At 48.2% G+C, this 19447-nt stretch overlaps 1 protein-coding gene across 1 annotated transcript; it reads left to right on the top strand.

Moving 5' to 3' along the window:
- Positions 1-7892: 7892 nt before the first annotated feature.
- LOC133766499 (ATP synthase F(0) complex subunit C3, mitochondrial-like) lies at positions 7893-8521 on the top strand. The gene has a single exon (XM_062200174.1). It carries the CDS (start codon positions 7895-7897, stop codon positions 8369-8371), a length of 477 nt encoding a protein of 158 aa, XP_062056158.1. The 5' UTR covers positions 7893-7894; the 3' UTR covers positions 8372-8521.
- The last annotated feature ends 10926 nt before the right edge of the window (positions 8522-19447 follow it).

The raw sequence follows: 19447 nt of genomic DNA, 5'->3' as shown, positions 1-19447 counted from the left end.
CTGCTAATGCAGACCCTGGGAAGCAGGGCTGATGCCCCAAGTACTTGGGTTCCTGCCACCCACGTGGAAGCCCTGGACTGAGTCCCTGGCTTCTGGCTTTCGCCTGGCCCAGTGTGGCTACTGGGGGCATCTGAGGAGTGCATTCGCAGATGGAAGTGCTCTAGCTCTGTTTCTAAGCCTCTCAAAGAAATGAAAATTAATATATAGTAAGTTACATCTTATATATTAGAATTATGTTATGTATGTGTAAGATTATGTATATAAGTGTAAAGTCCTCTTTTTTGACCTCTCTGCAAAGACAGTGTCAGTGTCCACGCTGCACCGGGAGGAGTGGGAGCCCACGGAAGCAGACACTTTCCTGGCACGAGGTTGTGAAGGGCCAGGCCAGAACAGACTCCAGGCCATCTGACGCCAAACCCCCCTTTCCCCTCTCTGCTCCCATCACTGCACACAGACTCAGCCTTTTCCCATCTCTGACTAATTCAAGTCTGGAAAAGAGAGGAAGGCAGTACTGTGTATATTGAGGCAAGAGTGGTTTTTTCTCTGCCAGAAATGATCAAAAGTTAGTGCAACTTAAAGATAGGATGAGGCGTGAACCCCTGGGCGTTTTCTGACAGACACAGGTCAGCTGGTCCTTAGGATTCATTCAGGAAACCTGCTTTCCTTCCTCTCCGCCCATGACTCCTGGGCATCTGACCCACTGGTTTACCCCAGCAGGTGCTTGATGCTGTGCTGAGACCAGGCAGACAATGGGGAGAGTCAATGCCCTTGCCTTCAGGACAATGCAAAAAGCACAACAATGCATGTGTAAGCAAAGAGATTAAACTACACGTGGTTCTCCATACCCATGGGCACCAGATCTGTGGTTTCTGCATCTGTGGCTCCACCAACACAGCATAGAAAAGGGTTGAAAACAATATTGCATCCATACTGAGCTTGTACAGACTCTTCAATCTTGTTGTTATTATTCCCTAAATAATATAAAATAGCAACTACTTACATAGCAATTGCATCGCATTAGCTGGAATTGAGAGTGGAGCTAGAACTTGAACACAAGCACTCTGATAACGCATGTGGGTGTCCCAGTGGCATCTTAACCATGGAACCAAATTCCCATCCCAGATTTATTCAGACTTTTAATGCAGTGACAGACGCTGAGCCCCACGTGTGAGCCCTTCTCTCTCTCTGTGTGTGCTCAAATCCTAGCTCTGCTTTTGTTCCTGCTTCCTGCTAATGCCCACATGGGGCACCAGAAGTGATGCATGAAAAAGTGGGGTCCCTGCCACCCACATAGGAGGACTTCCAGCTCCCAGCTTCAGTCCGGCCCAGTCCTGGCTGCTACAGTCATTTGGACAGTGAACCAGTGAATCAAAGATCTTTCTCTTTTCTCGCTCTCCCCTCAACCCAGCCTTTCAAAATAGTTTTTAAAAAAAATTCTTAGTAATTTTATGTTTGATGTTTAATTTTGCAGGTGAAATCTAAAGAGACAATGGAACACATGTGAGGACTGCAAACCCCTGTCTGGCCTCCTGCTGCCTGCCTGGTCGGTTCTCAGCTTTCTGTCTTCTCATCCCCTGGCATCCTGGACCCCATGTGGCATCCCCCATCACCCTGTCCCACCCCATTTCCACTGCCACCCTTTGCTCCAACTTGGAACCAAGGTATGAGTGTGGGAGCCGTCGAAGTTGGCCCAGGAATCCTGTGGTGTTTCTGGGTAGGACGTGGTGGTGACTGCGAGGACCCCAAGTTGGCAGTGTCCCAGCTGGTGCCTCGGGAGAGGCAAATCTCTCACCTGACCCTATCAGGGACCTAGCTCATCCCGTGCAGAGGTGGCGGTACTCTCGGGGCTGGGAGGTGGGCCGGCAGGCAGAAGAGGCACTGGGTCCACTGTCCCACCTCTAGCTGGGCACAGCACACTAGGCTGGCGCTGGCAGGGAGGGAATCTGGCAGGCTGTGGGCACCGTGAGCAAGCGGAATCACAAGACAGGACAGCTTGCTGCCCCCAGGAAGCCTGGGAGTCCGCAGTCTCCCATCCTCTCAACCTGTAGTAGAGGGAGTGTGGCAGTGAATAGCAATTAATAGAACACTGTACACCATGGCAGGTCCAGAGGGCGACAGTGGAAGAAAGGCAAAGGCATTGTGCCTACTGTCTTGGAGGGTGCTGTGTCCTGCTTTTGAGCAAGAGCCCCTGCATTTTCATTTAGCACTGAATCCAGTAGAGTACGTGGCCCGCCTGCATACCCTAAAGCACCGCTAATTCTGCCAGCCGAAAATTACTTCTAATCTCCCTATGCTTATTAAGCAGACTGAAGGGGTTGACTCAGATTAGGACTCTGAATATGCTAATTAGCCACCCCCAGGGTGTTGCATGGAATTAATTTATTGGTTCTGCCATCGTTGCCCCGCTGAGCACCACCAATCCAATGTAACAGAGGCACAAACAGGGTCTCCAGAGGAGGCTGCTGCAGCTGAGGGAGCCGGGGCAGGAGCCTGCATCAGACGCTGAACTTCCTTGCAAAAACGCTTCTCTGCTAAAGGCTACGCCAGTATTCTACTCTTTGTTGCCTGGAAGGGAGGCCAGTGCTACAGAAGCGCATGGGTGTGTTGGGCAAGGTTGCAGAGGGACTGGGAAGGCGGCACCCGAGCCGAGACCAGCTCTGGTGAAGGACACCTGAGTGAGGCCAGGGGCGGAGGGCTTTCCTCCACTTTATAAGTATCTACACTGTTTAGAAAGATTTAGTTATTTCTTAAAAATAATTTTATTTATTTATTTGACAGGTAGAGTTACAGACAGTGAGAGAGACAGAGAGAAAGGTCTTCCTTTTCCATTGGTTCACTCCCCAGATGGCCGCAATGGCCGGAGCTGCGCCGATCCGAAGACAGGAGCCAGGAGCTTCTTCCCAGTCCCCCATGCGGGTGCAGGGGCCCAAGCACTTGGGCCATCTTCCACTGCCTTCCCGGGTCACAGCAGAGAGCTGGACTGGAAGAGGAGCAACCAGTACTAGAACCTGGCACTGCAGATGGAGGATTAACCTTGTAAGCCCATGGCGCTGGCCCCCAAAATTTAGTTATTTATTTGAAATTCAGAATTACAGAAAGAGACATAGAAAGAGAGGTCTTCCATTCCCCCAGTTGGCCGAACACCAAGGCTGGGTCAGGCCAAAGCCAGGAGCCAGAAGCTTCTTCCAGGTCTCCCATGTGGGTTCAGGGACCCAAGGACTTGGGCCACCTTCTACTGCTTTCCAAGGCCATTAGCAAAGAGATGGATCAGAAGTGGAGCAGCAGGGACTTGAACCAATGCCCATATGGGATGACGGCATTGCAGTTGGAGGCTTTACCCACTATGCCACAAGGTCGGCCCCAACTGTTTAGATGTTAAAAACTTACACATTTATTTATTTGGGAGGCAGAGAGATAGAGAGCTACCATCTGCTAGTTCATTCCCCAAATGTCTGCGGAAGCCTGGAGACAGGAGCTCAGTCAGGGTCTCCCACATAGGTGGTAGGAACTCCACCACCTGGGCCACCACCTACTGCCTTCCAGGGTCTGCATTAGTAGGAAGCTGGAGTCAGGAGCCAGAGGCAGGAGTCCAGTGCAGCTACTCCTTGTGGGATGCAGGCGTGTACACCGCTAGGCCAAAAGCCATTTCCATTGCTTACATTTAAACAGTGGTGGCAGTGAAGTCAGAGGCGTTAAAGCAGACCCATGTTTTTAGAAGAACCCACTTTTGTCATGTGAGTGGATGCAAGGAGCAGGCCGAGAGCTCAGGTTCAAGTCCTGGTGCTGGCTTCTCCATGCCTGCATGTCCTCCTGTGTCAGGTGAGGACAACACAAAGGCCTATGGTATGGAACATGTGTGAGCATTAAGTAGCAAATCCGTATCTGAGACCCAGTGCTTGGCACAGAGCACTCAGGGTTGTCAGGCATGCTACGACGGGAATGCCTGCAGGAACCCACTGTGCAGAGGAGGGAGGAGTCAGATAGCCTGAGCCCTTCTGGAGGAAAAGAACCAAGAGCAAGTCTGAGGTTCAGAGTCACAGGTGCCAGGGCTGGCATAGAGCGTAAAGCTGCCACCTGCAGTACCAGCATCCCATATGGGCGCCAGTTCAAGTCCCAGCTGCTCCTTTTCTGATCCAGCTCTCTGCTATGCCCTGGGAAAGCAATAGAAGATGGCCAACGTCCTTGGGCTCCTGCACCTGCGTGGAAGACCCAGAAGAAGCTCTTGGCTCCTGGCTTCAGATCAGCCCAGTTCTAGCCATTGTGGCCATCTGAGGAGTGAACCAGTGGATGGAAGACCTCCTTCTCTCTTTGTCTCTCTCTCTCTGCCTCTCGGTAACTCTGCCTTTCAAATAAATAAATGTTTAAAAAAACAAAGTCACAGGTGCCTACGAAGGCCTGCAGAGACCACGACCAAAGCGGAAGGCTGGGGAAGACAGAGAGATTAGGATCAAGCAAAACCTGAGAGGCCATGGAACCAGTTCCAGGGGCCTGACTCTTGGACCAGGAGCACAGGAGGCGTAAAGAACATGTTGCCTTGTCCTGGCTCTCCCAAAGGTGGGAACTTCATTGCCTGGGACATGACCACCTCCAGAGGACTGTGGCAAAGCTGCCATCTGCTTGGCCTGCAGGGCCCAAGGCACAAGGGACTGCTGGGCAGTAGAGGCAAAGCATGCCTTTCCCCCAAACCCTGAGAAAGCAGGCAAGGCCACAAAGAGCCACTGGTACCCTGACCTCCACAGGGTCCCCTGTGCTGGCTGGAGGCTGCCCAGGCTGGCCAGACTCCTTTTTTCTGCGGTGACATCAAAGACAAAGGAAAGTGATGAACACTGGCTGGCTCAGCCCCTAGGGTTCTAGGGCTTATAAAAGAGGGGTTCATTGGGGAGCAGATACCAGACTTGCTCCAGATATATGGCAGTGAGGTACTGGAATGTTATCATTTGTGTGATTACCTTGGGTCACTCTGGGGGCTTCACGTGGTAAAGCAAAAGGCCCCAATTTCACAAGTGAAAGCATTCGCATCCTACTTAAGGAGTTTCCAAATAGAACCATTCTGCCTGAGATAGTGAATTATACTCCTCCAATTCCGTAAGTCAATTACGCATCCTGTCTATTCACCGCTCCTTTTCTATCCAGACAATCTGGTAGGTGATTGCTTTCTTCTATTACACACTCACATCAACAAGTGCACACAAAAGTCCCACTTGGGCAGACACTTCAAAGACAGAGCTGGCACAGAATAAGGGGGAAATGCATTCCCCTCCTTGGGCTCAGAAGCAGGTGCAGATGTGCTGCGGGGCTGCAAGGCCGGTGCTCAGAGCCACACGCTTTCCCTCTGTCCCAACAACAAGCACTTCATCAGAAGGGCTCATCACCAAGAGGAGGCTCGGGCCTCGACAGACACCTGTCGTTATGGAAGCTCTCTTCTCACAATGAGTGCCTCTGGCTGTGGAGGGAGCCATGGTTTAGAGGGGCTTGTCCAGTGGCAGAAGCAAGGGAAGCTGATCTGCCTACGCCCTCTCTCCCCCAGCTCCTACTGCACTGGGCGGTGGAGGTGCTTCACGAGGACAGGTTGTCCACGGGACCCACTCTCTCCCCAAGCCAAGCGCTGGCTGCTCTTCTTCATCAGGCAAAGCACAGGATGCCAGGCCTGGTGTTGGTGAAAGGGATATGACAGTGGGTGATGCCTGCGTGCCCCTACCCCCTAGCAGAGCTCAGAGTCTAGTTGAGACACAGGCAGTCACCCTAGGATGCTTGAGGAGTTTGTGTCCACCAAAATTCACACCCCTCCTTCATGCCCAGCACACTGCAAACCTGCAGCTCTAGCCTGAGGGGCTGGGGAGCTGGGGCTGGGTTTCCCTCAGGGAGTGACAGGGTGGGAGATTCCTGCTTTAGAGAGATCACAGGGACTGCGCTGTGGAGAATGCACTGGAGTAGTCTTGGAAGGACACGTGGCCATTATTTCCCCTTCCTGCCAAATATGGACGAGGACAATGCCACTGGTACAATCTGAGCGGCTTCGTGTGACCTCAGGATTTGGCTGGAGGCAGGTGCAAGGTTGTGAGTGGGAGGAAGGGGGCCTCTGGGGAGCCTGGGCTGGGGATGTCCTCTCCTCCCTGAGGGTCACAGGGCCCCAGCCATGGAGCATATGGGGCCTCCATCACGACCCCCTGCACACAGAGGGGAAGCTCCTCCGTCCTCAGTTCACCTGCCCCAGGCACCCTTGGATGCCACCAGTGCTAAGGAGCCGAACTGCTCAAGCTGCTGGAAGTGGACTCTTCCACACCAGCACCACCACCTTGCTGGCCGCACACCCCCTTGCCTCATCCAGGCTCCTCTGCTGGCCCCAACATCCTCTCCTGTCAGAGATCCCAAACTAAAAGGGAGCTGAAGCTCTTCTGCAGACCCTAAAGCTCCCTGCAAATGCCTTGGACCTTCTAGCACCAGCACCCCTTCACTTCAGCACAGGGGAACACACACACACACATACCCTTGAACTTGTGCAGGAGCTCAGTGGTGAGGAAACAGTGGAGATGGAAGGATGCTTGTCCAGCTACTCCTTCAGAGCCTCGCAACCTGGCCCTTGCTTCAGTCAGCAGCTCCCAGAGAACCTGGTCCTCCTTTAGACAGGCACTGGATCCCGCTGGGTGGAGCAGATGACAAACCACTGCTCTCAGGAATTCGTCACATCTTCAGAGAGGATGCTGTTGAGTTAGACAGCAGTCCGCTTTATGGAGACCAGTGAGAGAAATTTCTCTCTGCTCTAAATTCTAGGAAGCATGGTGTTGTGTCTGACCAACAATTGGTGACTCACTCACTGTCATTTCCCCGTTTTTGAGCTGGTGGCAGGAAAAGGCAGGGCCAGATTTGCAGTCCCCCCCTACCCCGCCAGGGTGCAGAGCCCGGTGGAGCACATTGTCACTGCCAGTTTCCTTCTTCCCACCCCTCCTGCCTTTGACCCCCATTTGCCTCGTGTGCCAGTCTTGATTTCTTCTTGTCGCATCACATGGTTCTCCACAGCCACCCTCCATCCTTTGGGCAGGAAGGTTGGAGTGAAAATGAACCAGTAACAGAATGATTGTCTTTGGCCACGATTGTAGTGAAGCAGCTACAAATGACCCGAATAGCTGACACCTGGAGCAGCCCCAGCTCCTGCTGTTGAGGGTGCGAAGGCAGACAATAAAGATGAGCGGCAGAACTTAGCACAGCTGCAAGCCCTCCTGGGCACTCTCTAATTCTGCCCAGTACACAATTTTAGCAAGTAGAGTGGAAAAGGATCCTTGCCTTCAGGGATTTGGTTCAACAGAATGACTGCTGTGACCGGTCGGACTGGGTGTCCATCATGGGTGAACTTTAGGAGAGTTCCTTGTGGGTTTTTTTTTTTTTTTTTTTTTTGACAGGCAGAGTTAGAGAGAGAGAGACAGAAAGGTCTTCCTTTTCCGTTGGTTCACCCCGCAATGGCTGCTGCAGCCAACGTACCACGCTGAAGCCAGGAGCCAGGTGCTTCCCCTGGTCTCCCATGTGGGTGCAGGGCCCAAGCACTTGGGCCATCCTCCACTGCACTCCCTGGCCACGGCAGAGAGCTGGACTGGAAGAGGAGCAACCGGGACAGAACCGGTGCCCCGACTGGGACTAGAACCCGGGGTGCAGGCGCCATTGGCGGAGGATTAGCCTAGTGAGCCGCGACACCAGCCAAGAGCGCTCCTTGAGCAGAGCTTTCAACAGTCTTTACTCAGAGCCAGTCTTCCCTCTCTGTATGTGATACAGCTGCTGGTCATTATAAATAAGACCCTTCGAGTAAAAAGAAATGTCTTCTCGGCCCCACTCCTTCGACCTCTACTGCTGCTGCCGCCGCCGCCACCTCCACCCGGGAAGAGGGGAAGCAGGTGAGGATCCCATGTCACCTGTCACCCAGATCCTCCAGCCGCGCAGCCCCGAAGAGTGTAAGATGTTCGCCTGCGCCACGCTCGCCTGCACCCCTGCTCTGATCCGAGCTGGATCCAGAGTCGCATACAGGCCAATTTCTGCATCAGTGTTGTCCCAACCAGAGGCCAGGACTGAAGAGGGCTCTACGGTATTTAATAGGGCCCAGAATGGTGTGTCTCAACTTATCCGAAGGGAGTTTCAGACCAGTGCGATCAGCAGAGACATTGATACTGCTGCCAAATTTATTGGTGCAGGTGCTGCAACAGTAGGAGTGGCTGGTTCTGGTGCTGGTCTTGGAACAGTTTTTGGCAGCCTCATCATTGGTTATGCCAGAAACCCTTCGCTGAAGCAGCAGCTGTTCTCATATGCTATCCTGGGATTTGCCTTGTCTGAAGCTATGGGTCTCTTTTGTTTGATGGTTGCTTTCTTGATTTCGTTTGCCATGTAACAGAAATTACTGCTTGAAATGTTGGCATTCATATTAATTACGGATGTAATTCTGTGTATCTTAATGTGACTCCGAAAACTGTAGTGTTGGTGTCATGGAAATGTATGTTATTTCCAGAGTCATTTCATTAAAGATGAAAACTTTAAAAAAAAAAAATGAAATGTCTTCTCAAAAACTTTACAGAAAATAGAATTAAATTATAAGCTTATTTTGGTGTAAGAATTTTCAAATCCATGCTATATGAGAGAGCATCAAATAGTTCATGAAAAGTGCAGCTCATGAAAAAAACTATGCATGGACCTCAAAACTTTTGCACCACAATAAACTGATCCCTTTTTTTTCCATTTTCTCATTTTTTTGAAGTGGAGAGAATGAGAAAGAGAGAGAGAGAGAGAGAGAGAGAGAGAGAGAGAGAGAGAGAGAGAAATCTTCCATCTGCTGTTTCATTCTCCAAATGGCCATAACAGACGGGTCTGGGCCAGGCTGAAGCCAGGAGCCCAGAACTCCATCCGGGTCTTCCTCATGGGTTGAAGGAATCCAAGTACTTGAGTCATCACCTGCTGCCTCTCAAGCTGCACGTTAACAAGAATTCCGCATTGTGAGTAGAGGAACAGCGACTCAAACCAGGCGCTCTGCAATGGGATACGGACATCCCAAGTGGCAACTGAAGAGCTGTGCCAAAAATCTGCTCCTAAACTTACCACTTTGTCACAAACTTTTTAAAACCTTCTTATGTGTGTGCATGTGTGTGTGTGTATGGGGGGCTTCAAAAGTGGAAATGAAAGATCATGCAAATTTTCTATTTACATATTGAAGCCCTCTGTGTACACGCATGCGTGCGCGCGCACGCACGCGCGCGCACACACACAGTCTTCACTTGAGCTGGAACCTTGCTCTTCACTCTGCCTACACCCTAAACTCAAGACAGAGGGTATGCGCATTATTTGCAATTCTAATCTTTATTCCCAAAGTCTTTTTTTTTATTTTATTTTATTTTAATTTTTTGTCAGGCAGAGTGGACAGTGAGAGAGAGAGGCAGAGAGAAAGGTCTTCCTTTTTGCCATTGGTTCACCCTCCAATGGCCGCCGTGGCTGGCACACTGCGCTGATCCAATGGCAGGAGCCAGGCGCCTATTCTGGTCTCCCATGCGGGTGCAGGGCCCAAGCACTTGGGCCATCCTCCACTGCACTCCTGGGCCACAGCAGAGAGCTGGCCTGGAAGAGGGGCCACCAGGACAGAATCCGGCGCCCCGACAGGGACTAGAACCTGGTGTGCCGGCGCCGCAAGGCGGAGGATTAGCCTAGTGAGCCGTGGCGCCGGCCTACAAAGCCATCTTCTAACATGTCAGCCCTTACTTGTTCCAAACCCACCCATCTGTCACTTCTCTGAATACTTGTTAAACTTTAGCCTAAAAATACGTAGTTTTTCTAGTGCCATGTGAAATTCTCATAAAATTGGAGCACTCCACGTTCCTACCCTTCCTTTATTCTATGTGAGCTCCTCACCACCATACTTAGGAGTAGACCAGAAAAGATGCATCTTTATCGTTTTCCCAGCAAATGTGCCTTTCCAGCTCCCTTTCCTTCCCACAGAGACTTCTCAGGACTTTTGGAAGCATCTTGACAAGAAGAGACTCTAATTCCGTATTTTCTAGGAAATGCCAACCTTCTGCTCTAATCCTTCTTTGAATGAAGTCCTGGGACATGTTCTAGTCTCCTATTGCTGTTGTAACAAGAGACTACAAACCTCCCAGCTTGAAACCACACGAGCTTATGATTCCACAGCTCTGGAGGCAGGAAATCCTAAATGAGTGCCACTGGACGGCATCAAGGTGTCAGTGGGGCTCACGGAGTTCCTTCTGGAGGCTCCAGGAGAGAAACCCCATCTGGGATCCGGTTTCTAGACCCCAGTGGCTCCTTCCCCATCTCCAAAGCCAGCAAGTGGCAGCTAAGTCTTCCTCATGCAGCTCTCCCTGTTTGTAGTCTCTCTTCCACCTCCCTCTTCCACTTTCAAGGACCACTGTGATCACCTTAGAAGCCCCCAGGTAAGCCACGACAATCTTGCCCTTATCTTAGCTACTTTTAATTTTTGTGGCACAATCATTTCAATCACCTCGAAGCACTGCCCATGTCGATCTCATCACTGTCATACTAAAGAAAGTATCATGTATTTGTTTCTTTTTTTCCAGTGTACTAATCAAAGAAGAGTCAAAAGTGCCCCTGGATTGTGATGGAGGCTGACAGAGAGGCGCTCTTCTCTTCAGTGTCCAGGTATCTTCCACTTCCAGACTCATGGGAGGAGAGCATTTCATGCCCTTGACGTTGAACATGGCCCAGTGACTAGCATTCCTCCTGTGAGCCCGGAAGTGCTCTGTCCCATTCCATCTGCAGAGGCATCTAATTGGCACTGCTCCACTCTCCCATGTTCTCTCACCCTGCCCTGGGGATCACAGAAAAGAGAGTCAGCATGGACCTGGTATGAACACACGGCCGCTGCTTGGGAGGTTTGCTGTGGCGTACAGGAGACTACACATGGGAGAGAAGTAAGTATTGGCTGTGCTGAGCCAGTGATACTTGGGATTATTTGTTGCCACAATGCATTATTGTCTACCTTGATTGATACACGGCCTACCTATGAACCAAAAGTATCCTCTTCAATTTCACCCGCAAAAGAAGGGCAAGGACAGCTACATCAATGAAGAACTTGGCTGGTGTGGAATACAGGTACCCCAAGCAGCCACTAGACTGCTGCATCCCTGCTATACCTTCTAAGCTGTCAGATTTAACTCTTGAAATATTTGTAGGAACAAGTACTTGGCTCAGTCGTCAAGATGGTACTTGGGATGCCTGGGTTTGAATCTCAGCTCTGCTTCTGACTCTAGCTTCCTAGTAATGTAAACCAGCAGATGGGAGTGCTCTGTCAGTCTCTCTCCCTCTGTCATTCAAATAAATAAATTCTTAAAAAGAAAAAAAAAAAAAGACAATGGGGCTGGCGCTGTGGCACAGCAGGTTAAGCCCTGGCCTGAAGTGCTGGCATCCCATATGGGTGCCAGTTCTAGTCCCGGCTGCTCCACTTCCGATCCAGCTCTCTGCTATGGCCTGGGAAAGCAGTAAAGATGGCCCAACTCCTTGGGCCCTTGCCTATACCCGTGTGGGAGGCCCGGAAGAAGCTCCTTACTCAAACAAAAGTTTAACTCCACTTTAATGTGGAACTGGTCTCCCTCATGGGTGGGAGGGATCACCCAGATCACCCATGTGAGTGGCAGGGGCCCAAGAACTCAGGCCACATTCTGCTGCTTTCCCAGGTGCATCAGCAGGGAGCTAAACTGGAAGTGGAATGGACGAGATTCCAACTAGTGCTCCAGTTGGGATGCCAGTGTTGCTAGCAGCCAGCTTAACCCAGTGTGCCACAGCACCAGCCCCACAAACTTTTGTCTTCTTTGCTGTGTTCCTAACAACCATTAGAAGCGCCTAATGGGTGGGCACTGTGGTGCTGGGGGTAAAGCCACTGCCTGCAGTACCAGCATCCTATATGGGCACCAGTTTGAGACCCGGAAACTCCACTTCCAATCCAGCTTCCTGCTATGGCCTGGGAAAGCAGTGGAGGATGGCCCAAGTCCTTGGACCCCTGCACCCACATGGGAGACCTGGAAGAAGCTCCTGGCTCCTGGCTTCAGATTGGCCCAGCGACCATTGTGGCCGCTTGAGGAGTGAACCAGTGGATGGAATATCTCTCTCTGCCTCTGTCTCTACCTCTCTGTTAATTCTGCCTTTCAAATAAAAATAAATAAATCTTTAAAAAAAAAAAAAGTGCACCTAACACAGGTGCCCTGGGCACTACTAGTATCCCCATGGCAGGAATCAAATCAATATTCACTGAGTGCTAGAATGATCTTCATGGCCTGATATTCAGAATAAGTCTGCTATAGCAGAGGTATCATCAAAGGAATGGAAATTTTGCCCTGATTTCATACCCCCAGGACTGGCCACGAGGGCATGAAAATGCTGCTACTGCTTTAAGAGGATATTCCATGGCACCCTAGGCCGCTGCTCAAATCCATGCACCTGAACGCTCAGACCCCTGTATGCCGTGTTCGTTTCATATGCAAAAGAGGCATTAGTAACCCTGGACCACTGGTGGATGCAACCCTGGGTGAGCACGGAGCCACGTATTATCAAACTGAAAATAAGAGACACTTTAGACCAAAAGCCCTGTCGTCATCAGGAATTTAACAAAAACATCTCAAGTTTTCCAAATAAAAGAGAATGGAGTAGTCGGTCATTGCACAGGAGCTGCCCTGGGGACGGCAAACCCGGGTGCCTGCTCAGAGCCTGACACTTCCCTCCCCTTAGGAGCCGGCCGCTCTCACGGAAAGACACAGAAGGTACACAGCCAGGGCGCCGGCCTCATCTACACTGACCGCTTGTGTCAAGGTCACGGACCCGCAGGACATGCACATCGACCCTGGGATCAGCCAGAGGCCTCCCCTGAGCTAAGGCTGGGGTGACTGAGCCTGGGGGACCGGGACAGGCACAGGCCCTGCTGGTTGGTAAGGAAGGCAGTTGCTAAAAATAGAATCCCTTTTTGACAATCTTGTCTGTTTTCTTTTCATGTCTTTTCCTCATCTCTAAATAACAGCATGTCAACATTGTTACAGTGGAATCTGTCACCAAGAAAAAAGTCTTAGAGACTGTGCTGGGGGGCACAGGGGTGTCACGCTGTCTCCTCCCGGCTCTGTGGCTGCACTCAGCAAGGGAAACTGAGATGAGGAAGTTGGGGAGGGTCCTGTATTCCCTGGCATCTCATCCAGGGGATTGACGGAGCTGCGACATGAGCCAAGTGTAAGGAGAAGATGGTCCTTTGCTGCCCCGTGCCCCTGCCCTGACCAGGCTGCGGGATTTTTGTGCCTGTGGCTGGTATATGGCATAAGCGTCGGATTTTGTAGCTCCTCCGTACAAGTTGAAAACTGTTCAGTGGAAGGGAGCAGGCAGGGAAGTTCTCCAGAATGATGCCGGGCCAGAGATCTCTCCATCTGCCACAAGGCTGGGGTATGGTGATGAATTTTCATGGGGTGGAAAACAACTATATTATAAGCTGTGAGAACAGCAAAGAATGAAGGGCACTGAGAAATGTGTTCCAAAGCAAGAGAAGGTTTGGACACTTTCACATTTAGCTGGTCTGATCCTGCCCAAGTGTCAGCTGTTGCACAAATTGTCTCCCTGTAATACCACTTACACACTGTTTTTAATTAGAGGGTTGTTCAAGCTTTACCAATGTTACACTGAACCAGTAGTTTAGAAAGCAACCATCTTGGCTAAAAATGAACAATTTTTAATTTATATTATGTCCAAAAATACTTTGGCTGATTTTTTTGGAAAGATTTATTTCTTTGAAAGGCAGAGTGACAGAAAGAGAGACAGATAAAGAGGAAAGGCAGAGCTAGTGAGAGAGGGATCATCCATCCACTAGTTCACTCCCAAAATGGCTACAATAGCCAAACCTGGGCCAGACTGAAGTCAGGAGCCAGTAACTCCAGCTTAGTTTCTCACACGCATGGCAGGGGCCCAAGCACTTGAGCCACCTCTGCTGCTTCCCCAGGCATGTTAGCACGGAACTGGATCAGAAGTGGAGCAGCCAGGACTCAAACTGGCACTCTGATACAGAAAGCTGGCATTGCCAGCAGTGGCTTAACTTACTGAGCCACAACACCCACTCCTGATTATTTTGAAATTTGAACCAATTGATTTAGGAGCTGCATTGCCTAAACTGGCTAGCTACATGATCAATATATTGATGAATCACAGATTAATAGTTCTTCTCCTCTCTAAACAGCTACCTAAAAGCAGTTATGCAGAACTCAGTATTTGAAGAGATTCTGAGGTCTTATCCAGGCTCAGTGAAAAATCATTTGGTGGATGATTGGCAATGCCCATGATGGATATGGGAGGGGAGAGGAAAACAAGGAGGGAGAGGGAGTATGGGAATGAGGCTGTAAGGGGCAGCACTTGGGCCATGTATGGTGCCATGTTTCCCTGTTATGGGCACAGAACAAAGGATAATGCACCGGAAGTTCACAATACTGTAGAGAGGATACTGAATTATTACACTGAAAGGAATTCCTGGTCCTCTGTTAAAAAAAAATTGTTTCAGAAATATAAATGTGCTATTTACATTTCTCCACTGAAGGGCGATTTTTTTCCAAGTACCTACTTCTCTCAATTGTTAAATTACATTATTAAATAAATCTGACAAGGAATACAGCAACCTCATGGCTGCCACGCGATGCTGACCATGTGTAAACACTGTCTGGCTTTGACCACTCCTGCAGCTGAACTGGCTGCCTGTGTGGCTCAACCTTTCCCTCCTAGGAGCCAGTGATGCTGAAGCGTTAAGGAACAAGCAAAATTCACCAAATGTGCACGCCAGAGCCACTCTCCTTCGGAAAAGGCAACACATTTCAAAAGCATCATTTGTAATTATGAAGCTATTATAAAAGCATTTTAGGAATGTGGAAGTACATTACATCTACCCAAGGGAGCCCATGCAGGAACATGGTCTAATGCCATCTCTGGGAATAAATTTAACATGCCAAAACTTGCTTCATTTAAAAACAATGTTCAAAAAATTATATAAGAATTTTTAAAAGTGAAAGTCCAGAATCATTAAGTGAACAGATACCTTTGGGGGGGGGGGGGTTTCTTAATGACCAATACAAATTTTCAGAGAATTGAGCCATGGTGAGAGATAGTCAAAACGAACAGAAGATTCTTCTTCCTGCGGACTTAGGACAGAAGCTCTGATGGTCCAGAAGGAAACCTTGCAGTAATTTTGTCGGCTTCCAATTCCATTTATCAAATTGCTCTCGGTGCTACGAGGGTAGGAAGCACAAATAAAGAAGATGAAGGCCTAGAAAAATAGGAATTTGATCCTGAACTTCTCCTCTAAAATATTAATCAGAATAGTGGCTGCCACTGAAGAATCCCAGCCATGGGTCAGGCACTGAGGGAGGCATTTTAGATATTTTACTTAACTCTCAAAATACTCCTTTAAGGCAGGATTATCCTTCTCTCCGCATTAAGATGAGCAAGTCTGTCCTCTGACACAGGCTGGAAACAGGACTCCCCAGAACAAGCCCCTCCAAGCTGACATGTATCCAGCTTCAACTCCAAACCCACCAGGAGCAGAGTGAAGACCTTAACCACAAACACCCACTGCTCTGTTAGCAACTTTGCCAACCTGCACCCACATATGAATTTCCTGAGGTGGAGGTACTGAGCCACATCGCTATTTTGAGCATGTTGTGTACAAAACAAACAAAAACTGCACCTGAACAGAACAGAGCCAGGTGCAAACCAAAACACCCTGTTGAGCCAGAGAGAGGTCGAGGCCACCTCCCCAAACCAAATAAAACACCCTCATTCAACTCCCACCAGCAGCCCTTGTGCTCAAGCCCCCTAAACCTTATCTGGGTTGCACATAGGCCTCTTGGGAGTTGGTGCCACTTTCAAGGCTCACCTGCAAATCTCACAACTGTAATGGAAATTGTTACCGACAGAATTCCGTAGGTCTGGGCTCTGTGGGTGTCCACTAGAAACAGGAAACGGTTGAGATTTGACTCAGCTGCGAACTGAATTTTGTCTGAGTATCGCTGGAACACAGGGAATAACTTGACCTCAGTTGTGAAATCTCAGTGCATTCAAGCACACTGGTTACTTCTCGTTCTCATCTTCTCAAAGACTAGTTCATGTCATGAAAACCATTCAAGCTTTCCCATCCAAAGCTATGAGCAGTTTAGTGCCTGTCCACACAGACTAGTTTCTGATGTATACGCACATTTTTTTGTTTCTATAAAATTAAAAAATCATACATGTTTTGCAATATGCATTTTTAATTAATCACATATGTGTATATTTTTCCACATCTGTATATATAACTACCTTATTCTTTTTACTGTCTGCCTAGAATTCTACTGCATGAATGTACTTGTAACATTTTCGTACTTCGGAATATTTATGATTATTTGCTGTTATAAATATGCTATAATAGGGGCTGGTGGTGTGGCATAGCAGGTAAAGCCACCGTCTGTGGTGCTGGCATCCCTTACGGGTACTGGTTCAAGTCCCAGCTGCTCCACTTCCTATCTAGCTCCCTGCTAATGACCTGGGAAAAGCAGAAGATGGCCCAAGTGCTTGGGCTGCTGCATCCATTTAGGGGACCCAGATGGAGTTCCTGGCTCTTGGCTTTGCAGCTATTTGGGGAGTGAACCAGTGGATGGAAGAGATAGAGAGATGGAAGAGATGGAGATATAGAGAGGTCTTCCATCTGCTGGTTCACTCCCCAAATGGCTGCAATGGCTGGGCCTAGTCTGATCTGAAGCCAGGAGCCAGGAGATTTTTCCTGGCCTCCCACATGGGTATAGGGTCCCAAGGATTTGGGCCATCCTCCACTGCTTCCTCAGGCCACAGCAGAGAGCTGGATTGGAAGTGGAGCAGCCAGGACTGGAATCAGCAACCGTATGCTATGCTGACTTCAGAGGCAGTGGCTTAACCCGCTACGCCATGACACGGGCCCCTACACAAATTTTTAAAAGAGCCACATATGCACGGACTTCAAAATGTTTTGCCCCAAAATAAACTTATCTTCTGATTTCATTCATCCATGAATATTTTGAAGAATTCTTGTCCTACTTAAATATTTTAAATAATAAAAAAACATTTACTGTATCTTGATTGAAGTTTATTTTGATTAACATCTCTTTTGCTTCTATTAAGCTAGAATTTAGTAAACAGAAATGATAAATCCTAGTTTTATCATTGCTTAAACCCAATTCTTTGCTTATTTGACCGATTAAGCCATATGTTATGTTTCCCACAAGATTTTTTTTCCCTTTTCTTCCAGTGTTCCATGCTGCTGATAGAGACTTCAGGATAGATAAGAGGTAAGGCATTTATAATATATACTAGCATCGTCCATAAAAGAAATGAACTTCTCTTATTCTTCCGGAACTTTGTTCCACTGTTTCAGTAACTATCTGAACCGCCATTCAGCTGTCTACAAGTCGTCCAGCGGTGAAGCAAGTGAGTTTTACCTCATGCTTGTATTATCTCATTTAATCTGCCTGATGTCCATATAAGGTAAACATTCTCATTATTCTCATTTGACAGGTGAAAAAGCTAAAGCACACAGGAGTTAAGTCACCTGCCTGGGGTCATGCGCTTTTTTTTTTTTTTTTTTTTTTTTTACAGGTAGAGTTATAGACAGAGAGAGAGAGACAGAGAGAAAGGTCTTCCTTCCATTGGTTCACTCCCCTAATGGCCACTACAGCCAGCGCTGCACCCATCTAAAGCCAGGAGCTGGGTGCTTCCTCCCGGTCTCCCATGTGGGTGCAGGGACCCAAGTACTTCAGCCATCCTCCACTGCATTCCCCGGGGCCACAGCAAAGAGCTGGACTGGAAGAGGAGCAACCAGACTAGTACCCAGCACCCCAACTGGGACTAGAACCAGGGGTGCCGGCGCTGCAGGCGGAGGATTAACCAAGTGAGCCACGGCACCGGCTTTTTTTTTTTTTAACAAGTGTCCAATTTCATGATTTTCAGAAACTTGACAAATGGTGCAAGCATCACCATCAATCAATCCCAGCCATTTTCCTCCCTGCCGTGAAAACCCTCATGCTGGCTTGGAATTAAACCTTGCACACACCCAGGGCCACAGGCAACTATGGTCCACTCTCTGCCTCTCTGACTTCACCTTCTCTAGACATTTCACGTAAATAAAATCATCAATCAGTACTTTCTGGCAGCCAGCTTCTTTGATCAGCACCGTGTTTTTAGGGTTCATCCATGACATGGTATGCGTCAGTGGTTCACACCTTACTATGAATGGCTCGTATTCCAGAGCACGGATGCTGTGCCACAGTTTATCTATCCACGCACCAACCAATGGACTCTTAGGTGGTCCTAGTTCACAGTTATTAGAAATAGCAATGTTACAGATGCTTCTGTGAAAGTCTTACTTGCACTTAAATTTTCATGTCTTTCCACCTAGGAGCAGAATTGGGCTGCTATACCCAAGTTTTGTGTGTAACTTTTTGAGAACTTGCCAATGTATTTCCAAAGTGACAGCACCATCTTGCATTTCCGTGCGCTAGGTATGAGAGAGTTCCTGTTTTTCTACATCATCCCCAACATTTCTAATGGTCAGTCTTATTATGAAATGTTATCTCATTCTGGTTTTCATCTACATTTCTCTAATGGGTTGAACTCTTTTTCATGTGTTTATTAGCTATTTATAAATACGTATATGCATACATATTTTAGAGAAAACTCTGCTTATACCTATTTTTTCCCATTTCTTGGTTGGGTTTTGTCTTCTCATAATTGAGTTGTGGGTGTTGTTTGTGAATTCTAAATGCAAGTCCTTTATGGGTATCTGTTCAGCGAGTATTTCCCCCTAGTGTGTTTCTTGTATTCTCATTTTCTTAAAGGTATCTTTTGAAGGTCAAAAGTTTTGAATTTTGCTGAGGTCTAATTTGGCAACTTTTTCTTTTATAGACTGGTGTTTTTTAATATTGTGCCCGAGACATCTTGACCTAACTCATGATCTGGAAGGTTCGCTTTCTGTTTTCTTCTAAGAGTTTTTTTGTTTTACCTCTTACATTTAAGTCTATAATGCATTTTAGTTGATTTTGGTGTCCTGTATGAAGTGAGGATGGAAGTTTATCATATTATGTATCAGAATCTGATTCTCCCAGCACCATTTGTTGCACAGACCAGCCATTCCTCGGTAAGTGGCCTTGGCATTTGGTCAAAAATCGACTGATTACAGATGTAATGATTTATTCCTAGGTTCTCAATTCTAATCCTCGATTCTATCTTTAGGCCAGTACCAGGATGTTTTGGTAACTGCAGCTTAATTGTTTCAAAACTAAGAGATGAAAAACCTTCCAATTTTATCTTTTTTATAAATTGCATGGCTATTCTAGATATTTCCATTTCCATATAAATTTTAAGATCTTCTTGTCAATTCCTGTCCCCCCAAAAAATCTCCTAGAATTCTGATAGTTATTACATTTATCTA

This window comes from Lepus europaeus, chromosome 9 (assembly GCF_033115175.1).
Source record: "Lepus europaeus isolate LE1 chromosome 9, mLepTim1.pri, whole genome shotgun sequence".
In the NCBI taxonomy this organism is placed as follows: domain Eukaryota; kingdom Metazoa; phylum Chordata; class Mammalia; order Lagomorpha; family Leporidae; genus Lepus; species Lepus europaeus.
The sequence above is the reverse complement of the archived record's forward strand: the minus strand, read 5'-3'. Positions and strand labels throughout refer to the sequence as shown.